Genomic DNA, 22,525 nt, shown 5'->3' on the forward strand with positions numbered 1-22,525 from the left:
AATAGTATAAATTGCCTAATGATTTTATTAACAAGAGATGTGATTAGTACATACGAATAATTTAGGAATAATTTAGGATAAAATCGAAATATTCAAAAAGTTTGGGGACCAATTTAGGATGAAGATCATAGCTTGGGGTGAAAATGAAATGTTCAAAACTTTGAGGATTAATTTAGAATAATAGTTACAATTTAAGGATACAATTAAAATGTTTAAAAGTTTAAGGACTAATTTGAAATGAGGGTGATAGACTGGGGACATATGATGCAATTAACTCATTAATGATTAATAATTTAATTTAAATAAATTGAAAACTAATTTTATAAGTTATTTTAGTACCTTTATACATTTTAACTCAATTATCATGCTAAAATCAGGTCAATGTTCAGTTCAAATCATGTTTGAATAAATTAAATTTGGTTTACTTTTGGTTCAGGTTATTTTTTATTCGGTTGCTTTCGGTTCGGCTAAAATTCGGGTCGATTTCGATTCATTCGAGTTACTTTTAGTTTGGCTAACATTCAGGTTGGTTTCGGTTCGATTCGATTTTTTCTATTTTTTAGATAAATTTGAGTCATCATGTTCAGGTCTATTTTGGGTCTCGGTTCGGGAAAATCGGTTTGGGTAATCGGGTCTGGTTCAAATTTGCCAGGTTTACCTTTGACACCCAATATACAATGCTTTAAAAATTAGGGTAAATTACACATTTAATACTTAAATTATCATTTTTAATTCTTTTTAATACTTAAACTTTTAATTTTTAAAAATCATGCTTAACGTTTATTTTTTACTTTATTTTAGTACTGTAGTGTTAAAAACTTAATGCGTTTAATACCTAAACTATCGGTTTTGTCCATTTTAGTATCTAAATTTTTAATTTTTTTATAAAATTTAACATAAATTTTGAATGGGAGTATTAAAATGAAATAAAAACTAAATTTTAAGTATGATATTGAAGAAAAAAAATTAGGTATTAAAATGAACTAAAAATTGATTGTTTAAGTACTAAACATATATTTTACCCTAAAAATTATGCAATCATACACTAAAAAACAAATAAAATGGAATTTTATGGGGCTGGCCGATGGCTGAAGCAAAACTGATTTGACCCACCAATTATGTGAAATTGATATTTTGAACAGAGATTTCATGGACAAAAACGTAGCCGGCCGATGGCTTGGGAGTCGGAATTGGACGCTTCATCGTCGGAGGAACCGGGTCTCTCCGTGAGGAAATGTTCCCAAAATACATCGTTCACTCTAACTGGCGGAGCGGTAGGCTCTTGAGTTGTGTTACAGCCTTCATTCGGTAGATATAATGTCACTTCCCCATCGATCATGTGTCCGCTGTTCTTGGAGGCTCCACTATCGGAGTCTTTCGTGTTGGCATTCGACCATGACTCTGGAGCTTTTGCGATTTCCCGACTGAATAGAGACGTCATGGTTGAGCTTGGACTTCTATTGACTTGCGACGAAGACGACGCCAGAGACAGATTTAGTAGACATGAGATGTGACTATCAGGTTCCTCGTTGGAGTTCCATCTCTGTTGCACGGAATCCATTTTGAACATAAATGTGCTGCCGTTATCCGAAAGGTATAATGTTTCGGGTGCGAATAAGAGGCCTTCGGGTCTCCTATAAGCGTCCTTCGGTTCTCCTTCAGACGTCCTTCTCCGCAGACTTGCTCCATCTTCATTGGAACTTCGTGTGCTTTCAGAAACCAAATTCATATCTGAAACGACTGGAGATAACTCCAGTCTTAGCTTGTTTGAGAAATCCTGGTGGAAATCATTGCCAAACTCAGCATTGTTGTTCAAAACATAATTTTCTTCAAGTGGCTCGGTTTGATCGATTCGAGGCAATCGTCTTTTCTTATTATATGCCACAACATCCATCGATTCGATCTTACGAACGAGATGCTCGACGAAAGTAGGATCATGAACAGCCTTGTCTATGAAGTTAAACAAAGTTTCCTGCCTCTGCTCCATTAGAGTGGCTCGCAGTGTCAACTCTTCCAACTGATACTTAGCAGCCAACCGTTCCTGTCTAAACCTCAAAACATCATCCTCGAGGGGCGTTTTCTCATGCGAAAGCTTCTTGATTTCTTCTTCGAATCCGGCTCTTTCGAGGTCTACCGAAGAACACTGAGGATTACTGTGGCTGTGAATTGGTTTTTTCCGGTGGATATTCTTGAGAAGATGTTTCCGATCTTTCACAAAACCTTCATTAGCGAATTCCCACCGTTCCAGATCGATCTTACGGAATCCCTGTCACCGGATTACATTCATATGAACATTAGTATCCAATCCTCAGATATCTAGAACACAAGCAAACTACAAGTAACAAATATCAATTTCATTATTTCTCTCAACTAATCCTTCGGCTCCAACATATTCCTGAATAGGGTATGGAATTTGATCATCAAGGACCTTCTAAATACATGAAAATCTACGAAAAAATCGAACACATCCATGTAGGAACAATGAAAAACTCGATGTCAACGCTCATAATCGAATCCGAACAAAGAAATTACACCAAAGAAGAACGAAATTCCAAAACAATGAAACAAATGATTCTTAAATTCCTAATTAGGAAAAAGAATAAGTACAATCCCCTAATGTTCTTAACAAGATTGGTTCACTTCTACAGTTCATTGACCAAGAAAATTGTTCTACCCTTGTTAAAGATCCTCCAAACACACTATCTTCATGTCTCAACACCACAGAAGGGACTCCGGAACTCCAATAGACATAAAGAGAACATTTCTAAAAGAATCATCTCGAATATCTAATATCTCTCGAGTAACCGTGACTTACTAATATAACTTCTGACAAGACTATGTGACCTATCATAACCAAATTCAGCCACACCTGACCGTATAACTTCTGACAGACCTATGCGACCTACCAGAATCAAATTTATCATCACTTGACTGAATCCACTTAGATTACTAACCTATGGATAGTCGATATATCCTACGGCTGACACAAATTAACGAGTTCCTATATAACCTTCCGAACATAATCGAGATACGGGATGTGACTTAAATGAAATCAATCCACCTTAATTCCTCAATGCTCTACTAACTCAATATGAAGACAGAGCACTTCAACACTTACTAACGATCGATTATTAACCAACCATAACTCTCCGTCCAAAGTAGAAAGAAGAATAAATGTTACAATTCATTTAGTTTACTAACAAAAAACAATCCAATTATACTAACTAATTATCACAGAATATTTACAGATACAAACCTAAACCCATAGTTTCAGATAATTATCGCAGAATTCAAACAAGATGACCGTCCAAAGTAGAAAGAAGAATAAATGTTACAATTCATTTAGTTTACTAACAAAAAACAATCCAATTATACTAACTAATTATCACAGAATATTTACAGATACAAACCTAAACCCATAGTTTCAGATAATTATCGCAGAATTCAAACAAGATGACCGTCCAAAGTAGAAAGAAGAATAAATGTTACAATTCATTTAGTTTACTAACAAAAAACAATCCAATTATACTAACTAATTATCACAGAATATTTACAGATACAAACCTAAACCCATAGTTTCAGATAATTATCGCAGAATTCAAACAAGATGACCGTCCAAAGTAGAAAGAAGAATAAATGTTACAATTCATTTAGTTTACTAACAAAAAACAATCCAATTATACTAACTAATTATCACAGAATATTTACAGATACAAACCTAAACCCATAGTTTCAGATAATTATCGCAGAATTCAAACAAGATGACCGTCCAAAGTAGAAAGAAGAATAAATGTTACAATTCATTTAGTTTACTAACAAAAACAATCCAATTATACTAACTAATTATCACAGAATATTTACAGATACAAACCTAAACCCATAGTTTCAGATAATTATCGCAGAATTCAAACAAGATGACCGTCCAAAGTAGAAAGAAGAATAAATGTTACAATTCATTTAGTTTACTAACAAAAAACAATCCAATTATACTAACTAATTATCACAGAATATTTACAGATACAAACCTAAACCCATAGTTTCAGATAATTATCGCAGAATTCAAACAAGATGACCGTCCAAAGTAGAAAGAAGAATAAATGTTACAATTCATTTAGTTTACTAACAAAAAACAATCCAATTATACTAACTAATTATCACAGAATATTTACAGATACAAACCTAAACCCATAGTTTCAGATAATTATCGCAGAATTCAAACAAGATGAATCCATCGATAGATAAACCCAGAAAGAAAGCAAAAGAAACCCACATATGTATTGAGCTGCCTGATGAAGCTGGAGAAGTTATTGTGCTTGAAATAAGTGGGAAGCTAAAGGCGGGAAAATTCAGGAGGGTTCCAAACGATAAAGCTCTTGTTGTTGGAGCTCCATGACACTATCTCGTCCGTTGCAGAATCCTCCACCAACTCGTATGTCTTCACAAGGAAAGGTGCAACTCCTCCGCCGCCGTTTCCGGCGGCCGATGCGGAGGGTACCGTTGGGTCCATTTTGGGATATTTTTTTCGGTCGAGGGGAAAAAAACAAAGAGAGCCGAAAATGGAGTCAATGGGAGCAGCGTGGCGTTGCCTAGAGGAGACTTTTCAACTATCTCTGTAATGTGTTCTAAAGATTGTGGAAGAAAATATATGGGTAAATTACACGTTTCATACCTAAATTATCAGTTATAGTCCGTTTTAGTACCTAAACTTTTAATTGTTTTTTCAAAATTATAGCTAAAGTTTAGTTTTTGTTTCACTTTAGTACCTTACCGTTACAAAATTTAGATTTTGTTTCATTTTAATATCTCATTAAAAATTTAACATTAAATTTTGAAAAATTTGAAAGTCAGGTATTAAAATAGACCAAAACTGATAGTATATGTACTATACAAGTTAAGTTTTTAACGGTTGATACTAAAATGAAATAAAAATTAAATGTTAGGTATTATTTTGAAAAAAATGAAATTTTAGGTACTAAAATTGACCAAAACTGATAGTTTAGATATTAAATGCGTAGTTGACCAAAATATATTATGAGAAAATTACACTATTACTATATCTATTATAGGATGCTGTTATTTTGGTCACTAAACTACAAAAACTTTTAATTTATCATTGATATATTCGATCGGTTCTATTTTAGTCACTCTCAATTTAAATTACATTTTAAGTAAATTGTCATTGATTCAGTTATAACAAATATATAAAATATTTTTATATGAGTTAAGAGTAATAATTGTTCAAAGATCAAAACTCGATATTTGATACAAATAATTTATCAATTTTCGAAAATTCATAATGAATATCATATTATAAATTTATAACATAATAAAATATTGGGTAAACTATGAATTTAGTACTTAAACTATTATTTTTAATCCGTTTTAATACCTAAACATTCAAATTTTTAAAATCATACCTAACATTTAGTTTTTGTTTAATTTTAGTACCCCGATGTTAAAATCTTAACGCATTTGGTACCTAAACTATCAGTTTTGGTCTATTTTATTACCTAAACTTTCAAGTTTTTTCAAAACTTAACGTTCAATTTTTAACGAGTACTAAAATGAAACAAAAGCTAAACATTAGGTATGATTTTGAAAAAATTGAAAATTTAGATACTAAAATGAACCAAAATTAATAGCTTAGGTACCAAATGAGTAATTTACCCTAAAATAATATATATATTACGTAAATTTTATTATATTCATACTATATTTTAAGCTATATGATTTCCCCACTCATTTAATTAAAAGTTAAGTTTTTATTTCTTCATTAAAAATTAGGTAATTATGCCAAACACGCATTAATATAAATAAAATGCAGTTATACTAAGTCTACACTAATATAAATATTTTATTCAAAAGTTTAACCTATATATCAATATATATATATATATATATATAAACAACGGGTTTCGATCTATTGATCAATTAATCCGGATCGAGTATTGTAGTGGCGAGGGCGACCCTTTCAATCCAGTTTGCTTTATTCGTAATCGCCGAGTTCGAACTCCTGACCTTACTTAAAGGATATAATACCTCATCTCATTAAACCAATCAATTGTTGGTTATATATATATATATATCCAAACCATTTAAACACCTAATATCTATGAAGCATTTAAGTTAAAGATATCCTAATATGAAATTAAGTAAATTGAAAATTTAGAGATTTAATGGTTGTTGATAACATCGGTTAATGAGATTGACTGTGATAAACGACGATGATGGCGATCGACGGTGAATGACTTAAGATTTTGGTCGAAGTTAAGGGTCAAGTTAATATTATATCAGAAGTTTAATGATCAAATTAGTATTTTATTTAAAGTTCATATATTAAATTAAAAAATAATCTCTTTTACTAACTTATTAAGTCATTAAACTAACGAGAATTGAGGACTTAATGACCCAAAATATAACAACTATAATATAAATGATTAAAATTTAATATGTCGATCATATAAATGATCAAAATGTAATGTTTTTAAAATTACTGATAAAAAATAAAAAAAACTGAAATGAAAGTTATTATTTTAGAATTAAACCAATAAATAAAATATGAAAACAAATAGGTCAATTTATGGTATTAGTCCCTGTAATACATTTAATTCGATAATTTAATTCATATATTTAAATTCTTGTATTTTTTCTAAGTTAATAAATAATTTCGTTTTTTTGTCACGTGTTTTCTAAATTGATCATTGACTGCAAGTATGAGGCAGAATTAGGCAAATATTGGCAGCGGGCTGATTATTTAGCCTATAGGGTAACTCGGTTTTTAATTTGAGATCTTCGGTAAAATTTACAGTGTAGTTGAAACTCGTAGTTAGGTGGGAAATTATTTTTAAATGGGCCCTGGGATGTGGGTTCTACAGGTCGAATATATTTAATAATTTTTCTGGGATTTATCACGTAGGTATGACGAGTCTCTATTAATATATATATAATTTTAATGGCCACGGGATTCGTCACACCAGTGTGACAAGTTCCAACATGTAAAAATTTTAAATTTTCAATCGTTGGCCAATGATCAATTTTTTTTAAATTCAATGGAACTAGTCGTCTATAGCCGTTGAATATAGTAATATAAATAGAGGTTTGTATTGTATTGATTTTTTTACTTGGAATCAAACATTCTATTGAGAGTAAAAAAATTTTTGTTGAAGATTTTGTGTTGAAATGACCTCAAGAGAATAAATGTTACGTCTTGATGATGTTTATATTTTGTCAACCGAGTTGACTACGGTAAATTTAATTTGGTTATATCCGGGCGATTCGTGATATGTACTGTAGATCTACTACTTACGTCAGGACTACAGTTGGCGACACCGAGGCATTCCCGGTGGAAATCGGACTCCACCAGGGGTCGGCTCTTAGCCCTTACATCTTCGCCTTGATCATGGACGACATCTATTGTGCGACACCAGACGGTGTACCATGGTGTATGCTTTTCGCTGACGACATTGTCTTAGTTGCTGAAACAAAATCTGAGTTGAATAGTAGACTGGCTACCTGGAAGACTGCTTTGGAAGAAAAAGGTTTAAGGATCAATATTGAAAAGACAGAGTATTTATGTTCAAACTTCAATGGGAACCAAAACGATGAAGATGTAGAAGTATGCATAGAAGGACACGTTCTCCCCTCAAAGGATTGTTTCAAGTACCTAGGGACTATGATACATAAAGATGGGGGTGTAGATGATGACGTTACACACCGTATAAAGGCGGGATGGCTAAAGTGGAGGGCCGCTACTGGAGTTCTGTGTGACAAGAAGGTCCCTCTAAAACTTAAGGGAAAATTTTATAGAATGGCAATAAGACCAGCGCTGTTGTATGGATCAGAATGTTGGGCAACCAAGAAGGATCACGTAAGGAGGATTGAGGCCGCAGAAATGAGAATGCTTCGATGGACATGTGGTAAGACTCTGAGGGATATGACGACAAACTCTGCTATTAGGATGTCCTTGGGGGTGGTGTCTGTTTCCGAAAAATTGAGGGAGGGAAGACTACGGTGGTTTGGGCATGTCCTTAGGCGACTACCGTCGGATGCGGTAAGGAGGGTAGAGTCGATTACAGTCGACGGTGCCAGAAGGAAAGGACGACCAAGGCGAAAGTGGGAAGACTGCTTGAGATCTGATTTGAGGGATTTAGCCCTTACCGAAGACATGACCTCTGATAGGAAAATATGGAGGCTAAAGACTAGGGTAGTCGAGTAGTGTGGGTCACATCTATATGGTGTATCACCTCTGTCTTCTTTTAATGTCTTTGTAGTATTTTCCATGACTTATACTTTTTATACGTTTCTGTTATTGGTATTTATGAAGGATTAGAACTGGGCTTGCTAACGTTTACTTCTGTGTATCATTCTCTTCATGTTTCCTCTTTTAAATTTAGCCGGATCTTATCTTATGTTTATGTCTATATGCAGAGATTCTTTCGCAGGGATAATTATGCAGGGATTAATTCCCGTAACAGACGCACATATGATTTTAATGACTGCATATGAATACTGTTTAGCTATGTATTTATGTATTTATTTATACATGCATTGCATTTTATCTAAATTTTTAATTTTCTGACTGCCGGAGGTCTTCCACGGAAGTTACTCTCAACCTGGCGTTGGGGGTAGCCTACTACCCTACCTCCCCCTTACCCCATACATATGGGAATTGGGTTTTGTTGTTGTTGTTGTTGTTGTTGTTATTTTACTTTTGAAAAAATTATAGTATTAGTAATAATTATTTATATAATTTTATTAATTAATTAATTTTCAAATTGTATCAAGAAGAACGAGACATTCGTTTAAGGGTCAACCTGAACTAGCTGAATTCATACCGATATGGATGATCCTCAAAGAGAACCAGGTCTATCAAAACGCCGTTCGCCAAATCATATTCAAAATTTCTCAAATTATTGTCTCTTTTTCCCACTCTTCATTTGAAGAAGAGCTTGAATCCAAATTGTCGATCTCCGAGTCGGTGTTATCAAACCCATGAACACCGTTCGCCAAATCATACAAAAAAAATTCCCACGGCCACGTTATTTGATAGTCTCAATTTTTCTCTCTCACTTCTCATACATCAAAACCTTCACCCTAAATCCCTATTTATACTAAAATCATCTCTCAAAATAGTCACTTGAATTAAAAAAAAATGAGTGTTGGCCAACGGTCACGCCGGTATGATGAGTTCCGTGGCCATTAAGAAATATATATTTACAATGATTTTTAAAATTTCAAATAAAATATTTTTAATTAAAACTCGTTATGTCCACGACGAAATATATTTGGCCCACTACCGATAATTCACTCATTCTGCCCAAGTATTAAGAACCGCTTTTGATCAAATAAACTATTAATTAAATAGGGTAAAGAGCATATTTCTTCTACAATTGTTATTTTATATTATTAATTTATTTTGACGTGGATATAAATTAAAGAATAAACTACGGATTTAGTATCTAAAACTATCTGTTTTGATCTATTTTAGTACCTAAATTTTTAATTATTTTAAAATCATATGTAATGTTTAGTTTTAATTTCATTTTAGTACACACCGTTAAAAACTTAATGCGTTTAGTACCTAAACTATCAGTTTTAACCCGTTTTAGTACTTAAATTTTCATTTTTTTTTCCCAAAAATTAACATTAAATTTTGAACGGGATACTAAAATGAAAAAAAAAACTAAATTTTAGGCATGGTTTTAAAAAATTAAAAATTTAATTACTAAAACAGACTAAAACTAATAGTTTATATATTAAACATATAATTTACCCTAAACTAAATTATTGATAAGGATGTTTATTTTCATAATTCACGTCCTGGGTGATGAGTTTCAGTTAGGGAAGATTGATTTTTCGTCTATATGAATTTAATTTGAAAATTAAAGTTTTTCACCCGTATCTAATTTGGTCCAGGTTTAAGAGAGTTTCATACGACTCGATAAAATAAGAATTTAATTAAAAAAATATTATTTTAACTATCCCTAAATATATATAAAAAAATAGTTATAATATTATGTCGGTCATATTTTCTTCACCATAACCCCGAATCAAACCGACCATAAAAAACTTGACCCAAACCCTACTTTCCAAAATAAAAAACCAATCCGATTGGGGCGGGTCCGGATGAGATGGCTATCCCTTGAGTAGGGGGAGTATTCGATCGAGTTGGGTCAATTTACGGTATTAGTCACAACTATCACTTTGATTCTGTTTTAGTTATTCAACTATTTTTTTAAAATCATCATTAGTATTATATTTTTGTCTTATTTTCGTCAGTCGTCAATAAAAATAACAAGGTACTGAATTCCACGATAAGATAATATTATGTCATCATTGAAAAATAAAAAAATACCAGATCAACAATTCTGTTCATTTTTTAATAATGGGCCGCCAAAATGAAACGAAATTATAAGGTTAACGATGATTTTGAAAAAAAATTGAGTGACCAAAATGGAACTAAAATGATAGTTAGGGGACTAAATAAGTAGATTATATAATTAATATTTTAAGGAAAATCTAAGTTGCATTATATTTTTGGCTATTTAAGGGAAATTTGAAGCTCAAGGTTTTCAAGAATCAACAATGGCTTCACCATTGAAAACAACACTAATTTTCTCCATCTTCAATATCTTCTTCCTATCCCGAGTCACCTCGAATCCCCACCCATTAGACTCACTCACTTCCTCCGAGTTCCTCCTGGTTCGAGCCATCGTGAATCAGTCTTACCCTTCCTTCAACCACAAGCTAAGCTTCCAATACGTAGGGTTAGAGGAACCAGAAAAGCAAGCTGTAAAATCATGGCTATCGAAACCCTCCTCCAAACCCCCACCTCGCCAAGCATTGGTCGTTCTCAGATTCGAAAACCAAACTCGTGAACTTGTCGTTGATTTATCGAGACGCGCCGTCGTTTCCGATAAACTCTACGAGGGATTCGGGTACCCGATACTCACCGCGGAAGACCAAGAAGCGGCTGCGGATTTAGCCCTTAAACATGGACCGTTTTTAGCGTCGATTAAACGACGGGGGCTTAATATATCCGAAGTTTCTTTCTTAAGTTTGACTATCGGTTGGTATGGACAAGTGAAGACGAAGCGTGAGCTGCAAGTAAAGTGTTTCTATTTGAATGGGACGGTCAATTTCTATTTGAGGCCTATAGAAGGAATAACTATAGTTGCCGATATCGAACAAATGAGGATATCCGAATACGTCGACCGGGCCGTGATTCCGTTGCCGAAAGCCGAGGGGACTGATTATCGAGCGTCAAAGATAACGCCACCTTTCGGTCCACGTTTCAATGCCGCTCCGCCGAAGCCGCCGGGCCAAATAGGGTTCAAACTTGACGGAAACGTGGTCACTTGGGCGAATTGGAGGTTCCATGTAGCGTTTGATGCTCGAGTTGGTCCGGTGATCTCTCTAGCTTCCATCTACGATGCAGAACAGAAAAAATATCGACAAGTCATGTATCGATCGTTCATCTCCGAACTCTTCGTACCGTATCAGGATCCGACAGAAGGGTGGTACCGCACGACAATCTTCGACAGCGGGGAATACGGGATCGGAAACTTTGCGATCTCGTTGGAGCCCCTCAACGATTGTCCATCCCGTGCAGTCTTTGTAGACGGTTACTACGCAGCCTCGGATGGTAGACCCGTGGAAGTACCGAACGCAATGTGCATATTCGAAAGACATTCCGGCGATGTAATGTGGCGACATAATGATGCCGATCGAAAGGTATATTAGTCAAATAAAGTTTAATATCTCTTAATGTTTGGTCCTAATTCCGTCCCGATAAGTTTAATTTGGTACTTTGATGTTGCAGATCAGAGAAACGAGACCAGATATTAGCATCGTGGTGAGAATGGTTGCGACTGTGGCCAACTATGATTATGTCTTTGATTGGGAGTTCAAACCAAGTGGATCCATTAAATTTTTGGTACTTTTCATTTATAATTGTATTTTTTTTATAATCTTATGGTATATATTAATTTCGGTATAAAGATTTTCTCTATTCATATAAGATATATATATATATATATATTATTTTTTACATATATAAATAAGATTCAAATGGTATTTAATAAATCAAATAATATTTAAAATTATAAAATATATTTATATTATTGTTTTTAAATAATAAATTTTTTTGGATAAAATTTTGATGAGAGTACAAAGGAGTGAAAGAAATCTTATTGAATAACAATATATTTTAAAACAATGCAGGTTGGTCTAACCGGAGTGTTACAAGTGAAGGCAGTTCCCTACACTCGGACCGACCAAATCAAAGAGGAAGTTTATGGCACATTGGTAGCCGGCAATACAATCGGCGTGAGCCATGATCATTTTCTAACATACCATCTCGATGTCGATGTCGACGGCGATGCTAATTCCTTCGTGAAGACCCATTTGATCACCAAACGGGTCATGGACAAGAACATCCCGAGAAAGAGTTATTGGAACTTCGAACACGAATTAGCCAAAACTGAATCCGATGCAAAGGTGAAATTCGGGCCTAACTCGCAAGAGTTCCTAGTGGTTAATCCGAACAAGGAGACTAAACTTGGGAACAATGTCGGGTACCGTTTGGTACCTGGATCATCAGCCGGGCCACTCCTCATCCCCGATGACTTCCCGCAAATCCGAGCCGCATTCACGAATTATAACATGTGGGTGACACCGTATAACAAGTCGGAGAAATGGGTCAGCGGGCGATATGTCGATCGAAGTCGAGGAGACGACACACTAGCGGTGTGGACGGAGAAGAATCGGAACATCGAGAATAAGGACATTGTGGTGTGGTACACCGTGGGGTTCCACCATGTGACTTGCCAAGAAGATTTTCCGGTGATGCCCACGTTGAGCGTTGGGTTTGAGCTTAAGCCTACTAATTTCTTTGAATATAGTCCGGTGATCAAAACTGTACCTCCACAGCATTTCAGTTGGCCCAACTGCACTAAGTGATCCGAGGGACTAGTGTCCTTTTTTGGGAATTAATGAAGGGTAACTATATATATTTTGATAGGCATAAAATTATCCCTACAGTTTATCAAAATAGTCATTTTAGTCTATCTTTTTTTTAAACATTTTGGCACCCAACATTTCATTTTGGGACAAAAAACTTCTTGTATAGATGAAAAATACGTTTAATGCTCCAAAATAAGAGTTTTTTAACTTAAAATGAAACATTGATGGTTAAAATATCTCAGAAAAAAAAGAATAAAGGATTATTCTGCCAAATATTAGGAGATTTTTTGCTATAAAATGAAACGTTAGGGTGCTAAAATGCTCCAAAAAAAATAGAATGAAAATAAAATGACTATTTTAGTAAACGTTGGGGGGGCTAATTTTGACATTATACTATTTTGTTGTTGATATCCAAACTTTTTTTTTAATCCAAATTAGGTGTTTATATTTTTACTTCACATTTGCATTTAAATTAGGTGTTTATATTTTTACGACATTAGTAAACTTTTATATATGTTGATAGGTTGTGGACTTAAGATGTTTGAGTAAGAGGTGAGAGGTTTCATCTTGGCTTATTATTTTTTATCGGGATGTGTTTTATGCTTATCACACTAATTGTTGAACAAAATGTGGGCCGTTGAGAATTCACCGCTTTTGATTTGGACAGAAAGTTATAACCAATTAACGATTTTATAATAACTTTTAGTGTTGATGTTAGGCGTATAGTTAAGATGATTATTCGAAAAACCACATCGACTTGACTCGAAAAACTCCCGAGCAATTCGAAAATATAATATATTAAGATTTTTTTTTTTTTTAAATTTAAATTATCAATAATATTAATATTTATGTGTTGATTTTTCTTTAAAAAATGCAGTATAAAGTTTTTATGTATTTAATGTTCAGATTCGAGTTTGAGCTTATATCTCAATCAAGTTAAATTTAGTATATATATTTTTTTCATTTTGAACTTTTACGAGCTTTAATTCACGGTTTCGAATTTGAATCAAACTTATTTTGCTGGCATACAATTAGTTATCATATTCTACGACTGACACACGTGTAGTCACTAACTCACTATATATATCTTCTCGAACAGATTGAGAGATCGGATGCGATTTCGATAAAGTCACTTGTTAAGTCCACACTCCTCACTCATATCCAATTCAGTTGCCGACATATTATCTGGAAGCTCCCAATCAAAGCAATGAACCAACCGAGCCACCACGAGCCGAACGACGCCGAGTGCCAGTTGCATTTCGGGGCATCCTCTGCGACCGGAACCGAATGGTATCAGCTCAAAGTTTTGTCCTCGAACATCGATGTCACTTCCATCGAATCTCTCCGGATAGAACTTCTTCGTGTCGGTCCAAACCCTTTCGTCCCGTCCTATTGCCCATGCGTTTACCAAGATGCGGGCGTCTTTCGGTATGTGAAAGCCGTTCAACGAGAAATCTTCCCTTGCTGCATGCGGGACCAACAATGATCCTACCGGATTGAGATATAGAAGAGTACCAAGATGATTGCTTTGATAGTGTCTCGATCAACACGGTACTCATGAGTTTCTTCGGATCCCACGAATCCCAGCATGACATCAACGAAGTCCTTGACCCTGTTTTCATCTTTAGATTGAACATGTTCTTCAATTGTCTTCTCAAAGAAGTCATCAAAATCCTTGGCAATGGTCTTCATGCGCTTTGTTAGCCCCTGAAGATCAAGTCCTCTAATTTGAGGGATGTAATCGGCTAGATTAAACGCAGCTGCTACCTGCATTCCCTCTCGGATCGAATCATCGAACCCTTTTTTGCTGAAATCGTCACGATTATATTTCTTTCCGATGATCATTCTACAAGCGACATCGGTACTAAGAGACGTGACTTCAGAACTGAGATCAACAGCAATACCAGAAGCAGCAGCCTCTCGAATCCGATGAACCAAGAGATCGTGTTCTTGTTTCCTCATGGACCCGAAAGAACTAATCTTGTGGTTACTAAGTAACTCCAAGGTGCACATCTTGCGCATGTTGCACGAGTACAAGCCGTACGGCGAGAACATAACGTACTGCTGATTGCAACTGATGTACTTGGAAGCCTCGTGAGGCAGCCTGCTAGCGAAAACAAGGTCATGTGTCTTGAGGAATAGCTTGGCTGCTTCGGGGGACGAGACGACGATTACGTGCATCAAACCGAAGCGTAAGCGCATGATGGGGCCATACTTGAGGGCTAATCGTCGAAGATGTTGGTGCGGGTTGCCGCCTATCGTCAAAAGGTTTCCGAGAATCGGGAGGCCTCTTTGACATGGTGGTAATCTCTTATTCTTAGCCCGTATTTTCCATGACAATACTTGAAAGAAGAAGATAAGTGCAGCAACTGCAATAGTTGTACATGTCCAGTCCATGGTGGGAATTGAAGGTCTGAGTGAAGCCTTACATCTCAACCATGTTTACTTATATTTATGATTTAGAGGTTGAAGACATAAAGGAATTTAATGTTTGTTGAGTAAAGTTTGAAATTGGAATCTTATAAATAAAATATAATAACATTAAGAATTGTTCAGTCACATTCATCTACTTGAATTTGATGGACAATTTACATCATGGGAAATTATGGGTTTAGTACCTAAATTACCAGTTTTAGTTCGTTCTTACCTCCCCCTTACCTCGTATATATGGGAAAAGGGACAGCCATTTTTTTTGAAAAAAAATGAAAGTTTAGGCACTAAAACTGATAGTTTATGTACTACACGCGTTAGGTTTTTAACTGCAGGGTATTAAAATGAAATGTAAACTACACGTTAGGTATGATTTTGAAAAAATTGAAAGTTTAGGTACTAAAACAAACTAAAACTGATATTTTACATACTAAATGTGTAGTTTACCCTAATATTTAGGGTAAAGTATATAAATGGTCTCTATTATAGTGTGTTATTTTGTTGAGTTCGTCGATTATAAGAATGATATTACCTTGTTGAGTTCATCGATTATAGGAATGATGTTGCTTTGTTGAGTCCAATTACTATTGAAAGTTAAAAAATGGTCATTCAACTATTTATATGTTTCAAACTCATCATTTTCAACTAAAAATTGATGGTCGACTTAGCTGGACGTTAACATACTGACATGATATGATAAAATCATATTTTAATTATATCTATTGATATTGTCGTTGCTTTCAAACACTGACTCGACAATATAATATTTCAAGTATTAGCTTGACGACATAATATAAACAAAGATTTGATCCATAAAATACAACTCAAATTATTATGAGATTGAATATTATTATATCTCAATTAACAAGTTAACGTACAACTCACCAATTTTGGACGAGAAATAAGCAATTCATTTCTTTTATTTTAGATGTTAGAAAATTACAGTTATCCCCTTAGAAAAATTGGAAATAACAATTTAAATTATAAAAAGAAGAAACATTAAGACCAGCTTTCCTAGAATGTGTCATTGCAGCTTCCGATCTTTCTTCACAGTATTACACTTGGGAAATTGCAGCGTCCACGACCTGCTAAAGTTCAAAAAATTAGGTTAATTATTTTGGGGTCTAAGTAAAATCAAAGTCGAGATTAAATTATCGAATAAAATTCGGGTTCGGATAAGATTGAAATATTCATCGAGAATTTACTCGGATCGACAGTTGTTTCTCGAGCTAATCCATTGAAGCTGCAAATTGCCCACTGGCTTCGATATTTTGCCCAATATGAACCAAAAGCATAGCTTGCGTGCCAAACAACTGATACTGGCTCATAACACTCTCCCCCAGGTGCCAATGCCGCGCAAGTTTGATTATCAGTGCTGCACACATTGGACAATGCTGATGGCAAGCTCACTTCGTTGGCCCACGGCGCCGCTTCGCACCAAACTTTCCCTTTATACGGCTCGTTGTTTTTGGCCGGTGGCAGTGGCTTGTAGCCCGACATATTACGGCTCCCAGTGAGGCCGATTTCGTAGACCGATGTTCCGTTCGCATGTAGCAATCCCCAATGCCTCTGTTCCTGGACCTATCTTGTGGTTCTCTTCGTATAGGGAGGAAATGAATGTGGGTACGATCACACTGGGACTTTTAGGGTCCCCGGTAGCGGGTTCAATGTTATTTTTCGGATTAGGTTTAGATTGTAAGTGGCTGCATTGTAGATATTTGCACCGATTTGATCGATGTCTCCCCCCAGAAGGCCAACCGGTTCCGGATATCGCTAACCGGGTGTTGGGGAATCCAATCTTTTCGATGGAGAATGTGACCGAGTCGAGCATTTGGTCTAGGAGGTTTGCGTACGCTAGTCCACTTCCGGGGTCGGTTTGCGTTAGGTTTCCTCTTAAAAGAGCGACGTCTATGCTAATGTTTTTCGGATTAGCGGACCACACGAAATAAGGGTAAACGTCGAGGAAAAGAACCGATTTGGTCCGGTTCAAGAATTTCAACATCCTCGGCATCATGGTACCCGAAATATAGGACCGAAAAGTACCGTTCGAAGGCGGGAAAGTCGTCTGCAGCACATCCATTGCAAGCCTCGTAGTCACCTTGACGTTCCTAATACCGTGAGCATTCAAGGAATTCTTAATTCCACGCATTGCAGACAGAAGGGAATCATACAACGCGATCCGATCACCGTCTAAGTTGGAATCGAGGACTCCATTTCCGACCAACACGAACCGTATCAGGGTATTCGAATAGAAAGGTACGAAACTGTTCCTGACCCACTGTTCTGCATACGTTTCATTCGAATCCATCCGAATCAAATCGTCATTAGGAATCGTAACGGCAACATGGATCATGGATCTTGGATTTCATGATTTGAATAGATTCGTACGGTGACGGCAAATCATGCCCTCCTCGGCCGTAGTTTATCCCGATCTTTCCGGACATTTCTGCCACTGTTTAAGCACAAAAGAAAGCAATTGAACTAACACATACACATACATACATACATACATTATGTATGGGATTAAGGAACTTACAAGAGACAACAAGGAGAGAGGAGAGCAGGAGAGGAAGAAGAGCCATGTTTTTGAATTGTATAATGTAATGATTTTGGCCCCCAAAAGTGGCGAGCTTTTAAAGAGAAGAGAGGCCCCAAGATCATGGATGAATTAAGTAGAAAGTAGCACAGATCGCTCAAAGAGAAGAGGGGCAAGTGCCCCCAAGAAGGGTAGTTAACCCTTGCTTGGCCAATTAAACATGATTTAACGGTATTAAAGCCACACGAGAAAAAATAGTTAAATTATAACATAAAATAACACATTATTATATGAATATAATACTGACGATTAATGTGTTACATTAATTTACGTTAACCTCAAATTAGTCTAAATAACGATTTCAGTGGTAAAGAGTAATGTCTTCTCTTAAGATAATTTGAATCCGAATACGAAGCAACTGATAAATTATCAATTTATGTTATTTAACATGATAAAAAATCTTAAAAATACTTGTATCAATCGCTTATGATTAAGTATAAAATTTATATCTAAATCCAAATAACGTTGATCAAACATTACTAGCAAAATGCTAAAAAAATACAATTTAACAATGGGTTAGCTAATTTTGAAGAATTAGGAAAACAAAAAACAATAGCTCTATTGGCTTAGGTTTAGCACAACGAAGAGATCAAATTGAATCAATAATGTTTGCTATCAACTTAAATTCACAAACATGGCGTTTCTCCAATTCGTCACTGTGGTTTCATTTTCAAATACCTCTTTGATTTTCCATCACCGGGTATCATCCGAGCTCCACGTAGGTTTCGGTTCCGAGGCCCTGGCCGAGGTACTTGTCTGCGTCCCATAGAGCGACGTATCACCGAACATCGACCAAGTCCCTTCGCTAGTCTGCCATCTTTGTAGAGCTTCGGAAAGGCTCAAGTCGACCTCCGTCTCGTCTTCTTCCTGGCTCGTCGGTTTCCATTGCTGAACTAGAGGGCTTAGCACATTGACCGCATGGCCCATGTCGGGTCTCTGAGACGGCTCGCGAACCGTGCAGTGACCGGCTAGCTCAGAGACCTTCAAAATGCTTGACATCGTCTCACCGTCTTCGTCGCATTCGATTGTTTTGTCCACCATTTTCGGGACTTCGTCCTTGTTGATTAGCACCCTACGGAACCATGTCACTAAATGCGACATCTCTTCAGGTAAGGACTCATCTAATGCTTTTCTGCCGGTTATTAGCTCCATCAAGACCACTCCAAATGCATACACATCCACCTTTGTTGTCACCCTTCCGGTTGCTGTCAAGATGTAAGATAATATATATGTTCATACATACATACATACATACATACATACATGCATATGTTCATAAATTACTTAAAAGAGGATGACATACTAGCATATTCTGGTGCAAGATATCCAAATGTTCCAGCCAATCTTGTCTCCAAAGATTGTTTACTATCTGGTGCATTTTTAACTAGGCCGAAATCGGCAACCTTAGCCCTCATGTCATCGCTAAGGAGTATGTTGGAAGGCTTCAAGTCCCTGTGGATGAAACTCTGTTGAGCCAACGAATGAAGATACTCGACCCCTCTCGCGACGTCAAGCGCGATGATGAGCCTTTGCTTCCATGTGAGCGGCGAACAACCGCCTTCGTGTCGTCGCCATCCGAAGAGATGCTGGCTGAGCGTACCCCGAGGCATGTGCTCGTAAACCAAGAGCCTCTCGTTGCCATTGATGCAATAGCCTAACAGAGCAACCAGATGCCTATGCCTAACCTTTGAAAGCACACCAATTTCAGCTTGGAACTCATCCATTCCCTTTGTTCCTTTGTCAGCACACTCCATTCTCTTGACTGCAATTCGTGTCCCATCATGTAGCTCTCCTTTGTAAACAACCCCAAAACCTCCTTTGCCTAGTATGTTGTCTTCACTGAAGTTGTTAGTCACTTCTCGAAGAACATTGATCGAGATCACGACGTTTCTTCCGTCGAAGAGATGTTGGCTGCTGCTTAGATCAGTACTGGGAAGGCCTTGGTTTTCGATGTCGGTCTTTCCAACACCGGTTACCACAGTCGACTTAACCACACCTTTCTCGGCATCGTCCTTCTTCGTCATCTTTCCGAGCTTCCCATCTTTCTTTTTCATGATGAATTTGTAAGAAACAAAGCAGATGATACTAAGTAAAACCGCTGCACTAACCGCTATGCCTACAATCAAAGCCTTGGAAGTTTTACCTTTGACAATCTTAATGGATTCTGTGCTATTAGTATTACCAGCTGAACCTGCACCACTTGAAGAAGTCCCTCCTTTATTTGAATCTGATGTCCATCCTACAGTCAAATTCGGAGTCCCTCCACCACTGGAACTACTCGGACTAGGCCCACCACCGCCTTTAGAACTGTAGGAACCGGAACCGACACTTGAATTAACGACAAGTTCTCCGAGGAATCTATTCCCCGAGCTAATGACTTTAACCGAATTCGAAAACTTCGGGATATCACCACTAAGGTTATTATTCGACACATCAAGAAGTTGCAGACTGGCTAACTTAGTGAGACTATCAGGGATAGGACCATTTAACTTATTATCATTCAAATTCAGATTCTTCAGCGCCTTGAGGTCCCCAAATGCAGGTGAAATCTTACCAGACAAACCTTTCTTCGCAAGATTCACTGTGATCACATTCTTCTGTGAATCACAAGTGACGAAAGACATTTGACAAGCATCGTTACCATCCCAACTATCCGATAACAAACCCGGGTACCCGAAACCGCCAGCGATGTCGATCAACGTCGAGACTTGAGGATCACAAGGAGCACCATTGGTGTTGCAGAAATTGTTGCTACCAGTGACTTGAACATTCTCAACTGTGGTAGGAAACTTAGGGAAAGGACCTTGCAATTTATTGTTGTTCAATGAAACATTCTTCAAACTCGAAAGATTATACAACGATTCCGGGACCGGCCCTGTTAACTGGTTATCTCTAATCTGCAAGTCGAATAGACTTTTACATTTAGACAAATCTGGGATCGGACCGGTGAACGAGTTGACATGAACCCAAGCTTGAGCCAACTGTGTCATACTCGATAAAACATCTAAAGTTCCAGTGAAACCGTACCCGGTGTTCTGGTTATTGATCCATAGTTTTTGAATCATTGAACCACCGAGGGAAGCCGGTAATGTGCCGTTCAAATTGTTGTACGATGCTCTTAAGGTTTGTAAACTGGTTAAAGATCCGAAGATATCAGGCAATGTACCGTAGATGTTGGTGTTGCCGACTCCGAGCTCGACGAGGGTTGTTAATGCCGATACGTTCGGGAAAGTCCAGGGACTGAGCGTCGGGTTTTCGCCGAAACTCAGCGTTTGGATACTTGATAATCCGGCGAATGCGTCGGGTGTGATTGAAGTGAAGCCATTGAAATCGAGGAAAAGGTTTTGCAAGTTCGATAACTTGCCGAACGACGGGATGTTTCCGGTCAAAGAGTTGCGCTGGAGCGACACGCCTCGGAGTTCCGACAAGTTGGCGATCTCCGTGGCGAGGGTTCCCGACACTCCTTTGGAAGCCAAGCTGATGTATTTGACACGGTTGGATTTATCGCAGCTTATTCCCTGCCAGTTGCAATAGTTGGTCACCGAGGTTGACGACCACCCTTTGGGTGCGTTACGGAACCCGGAAGCTATCTTCTGCATCGCCGCACTGTCGTCCTCGGCGGAGGAAAGGACGGCTGATAAGATGAGGAGACGGAGGAGGATGTGATGGTGGCGGTCCGACTTTTTCATCCTTTTTTCGATAAAACAAACGGTTTTGATTATCCGACAACGTTATTCGCCGTCGTTCTCTTGATTTCAGCGATTAAAAAGAACTGAAAAGATCGGCAATGGCGAAATGAACAGAGAACCGTGTTTTTTCCACGTAGAAGAGAATACTCGGAGAGATGAGAGTAAAACGTTAATGGAAAAATAAATTTTATTAGTTCTATTTTTAATTCATTATATTTTTATTACATTAAGAAAAATATATTTTTTAAAATATTACTTTATAGGCAATATACAGATCAATTTTTATATGTTATTTATTTTTATTAAATATTTTTTTTAAATAATTATGTTCTTTCTTTAAATGGTACTCAACAAAGGTGTCTATTTAAAAATTAATTCAATCAAATATTTTAAATATTATATATAAGACAATAATTCAACTTTTCAAACGCGTTTATTCTAAATTTATAATATTTTCTGTATTTTTAATTATTTCTAAATTTGATAATTTAATTGGGTAAAGTATATGAATGGTCCCCTGATTATAGAGTGTTATTTTATTAAGTCCTCCGACTATTAAAAGTTACAGAATAACCCATCGATTATAAGATGTTACTTTTTAAGTCTCTTGACTATTAAAAGATACAAAATAGTCACCCGACTATTCATTGTGTTCCAAACTCATCATTTTTCATTAAAAAATTGATGATAATTTGAGTTGGATGTTAACATGTTGACTAAGATATGTTATAATATGAACTCAGAATCTCAAACGACTATCGTATCACAATCAGCAGGTTAACGTCCAACTACAACCACCGTCAATTTTTTAACCAAAAAGACAAATTTGAAACATAATGAATAGTCG

The 22,525-nt window shown here is 36.5% G+C and overlaps 3 protein-coding genes and 2 pseudogenes across 4 annotated transcripts; 1 reads left to right on the forward strand and 4 right to left on the reverse strand.

Annotated features, from left to right (window-relative positions):
• Positions 1-1,067: 1,067 nt before the first annotated feature.
• Positions 1,068-19,986, reverse strand: LOC120213780 (heat stress transcription factor A-5-like). Of its 2 annotated transcripts, none has more exons than XM_039211842.1 (2): positions 19,976-19,986; positions 1,068-2,307 (listed from the first exon to the last, which is right to left on the reverse strand). In XM_039211842.1, the coding sequence occupies exon 2, from the start codon at positions 1,985-1,987 to the stop codon at positions 1,148-1,150; it is 840 nt and encodes a 279-aa protein (XP_039067773.1). In that variant the 5' UTR covers positions 1,988-2,307; positions 19,976-19,986; the 3' UTR covers positions 1,068-1,147. The 2 variants fall into 2 exon arrangements, with proteins under 2 accessions (XP_039067773.1, XP_039067772.1); XM_039211841.1 differs by lacking the exon at positions 19,976-19,986 and adding an exon at positions 4,271-4,574 and having other exon boundaries at positions 1,068-2,266.
• On the forward strand, positions 10,585-12,960 carry LOC120213628 (primary amine oxidase 2-like). The gene is made up of 3 exons (XM_039211717.1): positions 10,585-11,733; positions 11,822-11,935; positions 12,223-12,960. Exons 1-3 carry the CDS (start codon positions 10,585-10,587, stop codon positions 12,958-12,960), a joined length of 2,001 nt encoding a protein of 666 aa, XP_039067648.1.
• On the reverse strand, positions 14,093-15,360 carry LOC120213630 (annotated as a pseudogene).
• On the reverse strand, positions 16,441-17,975 carry LOC120213779 (annotated as a pseudogene).
• Positions 18,683-21,678, reverse strand: LOC120213631 (receptor-like kinase TMK4). The gene is made up of 3 exons (XM_039211718.1): positions 20,307-21,678; positions 19,293-20,204; positions 18,683-19,194 (listed from the first exon to the last, which is right to left on the reverse strand). The coding sequence occupies exons 1-3, from the start codon at positions 21,676-21,678 to the stop codon at positions 18,683-18,685; spliced, it is 2,796 nt and encodes a 931-aa protein (XP_039067649.1).
• Positions 21,679-22,525: the final 847 nt, after the last annotated feature.

This window comes from Hibiscus syriacus, unplaced genomic scaffold (genome assembly GCF_006381635.1).
Source record: "Hibiscus syriacus cultivar Baekdansim isolate YM2019G1 unplaced genomic scaffold, ASM638163v2 tig00110044_pilon, whole genome shotgun sequence".
NCBI lineage: Eukaryota > Viridiplantae > Streptophyta > Magnoliopsida > Malvales > Malvaceae > Hibiscus > Hibiscus syriacus.

Coding starts and splice junctions, on each gene's coding strand:
- LOC120213780 (XM_039211842.1), bottom strand. CDS start 1,987: ATGGAGCAGAGGCAGGAAACTTTGTTTAACTTCATAGACAAGGCTGTT.
- LOC120213631 (XM_039211718.1), bottom strand. CDS start 21,678: ATGAAAAAGTCGGACCGCCACCATCACATCCTCCTCCGTCTCCTCATC. Junction 20,205..20,306: donor TAATTCAAGTGTCGGTTCCG/GTTCCTACAGTT, acceptor ATTCAAATAAAG/GAGGGACTTCTTCAAGTGGT. Junction 19,195..19,292: donor TCTTGCACCAGAATATGCTA/GTATGTCATCCT, acceptor ACATCTTGACAG/CAACCGGAAGGGTGACAACA.
- LOC120213628 (XM_039211717.1), top strand. CDS start 10,585: ATGGCTTCACCATTGAAAACAACACTAATTTTCTCCATCTTCAATATC. Junction 11,734..11,821: donor ATAATGATGCCGATCGAAAG/GTATATTAGTCA, acceptor TTGATGTTGCAG/ATCAGAGAAACGAGACCAGA. Junction 11,936..12,222: donor GTGGATCCATTAAATTTTTG/GTACTTTTCATT, acceptor AAAACAATGCAG/GTTGGTCTAACCGGAGTGTT.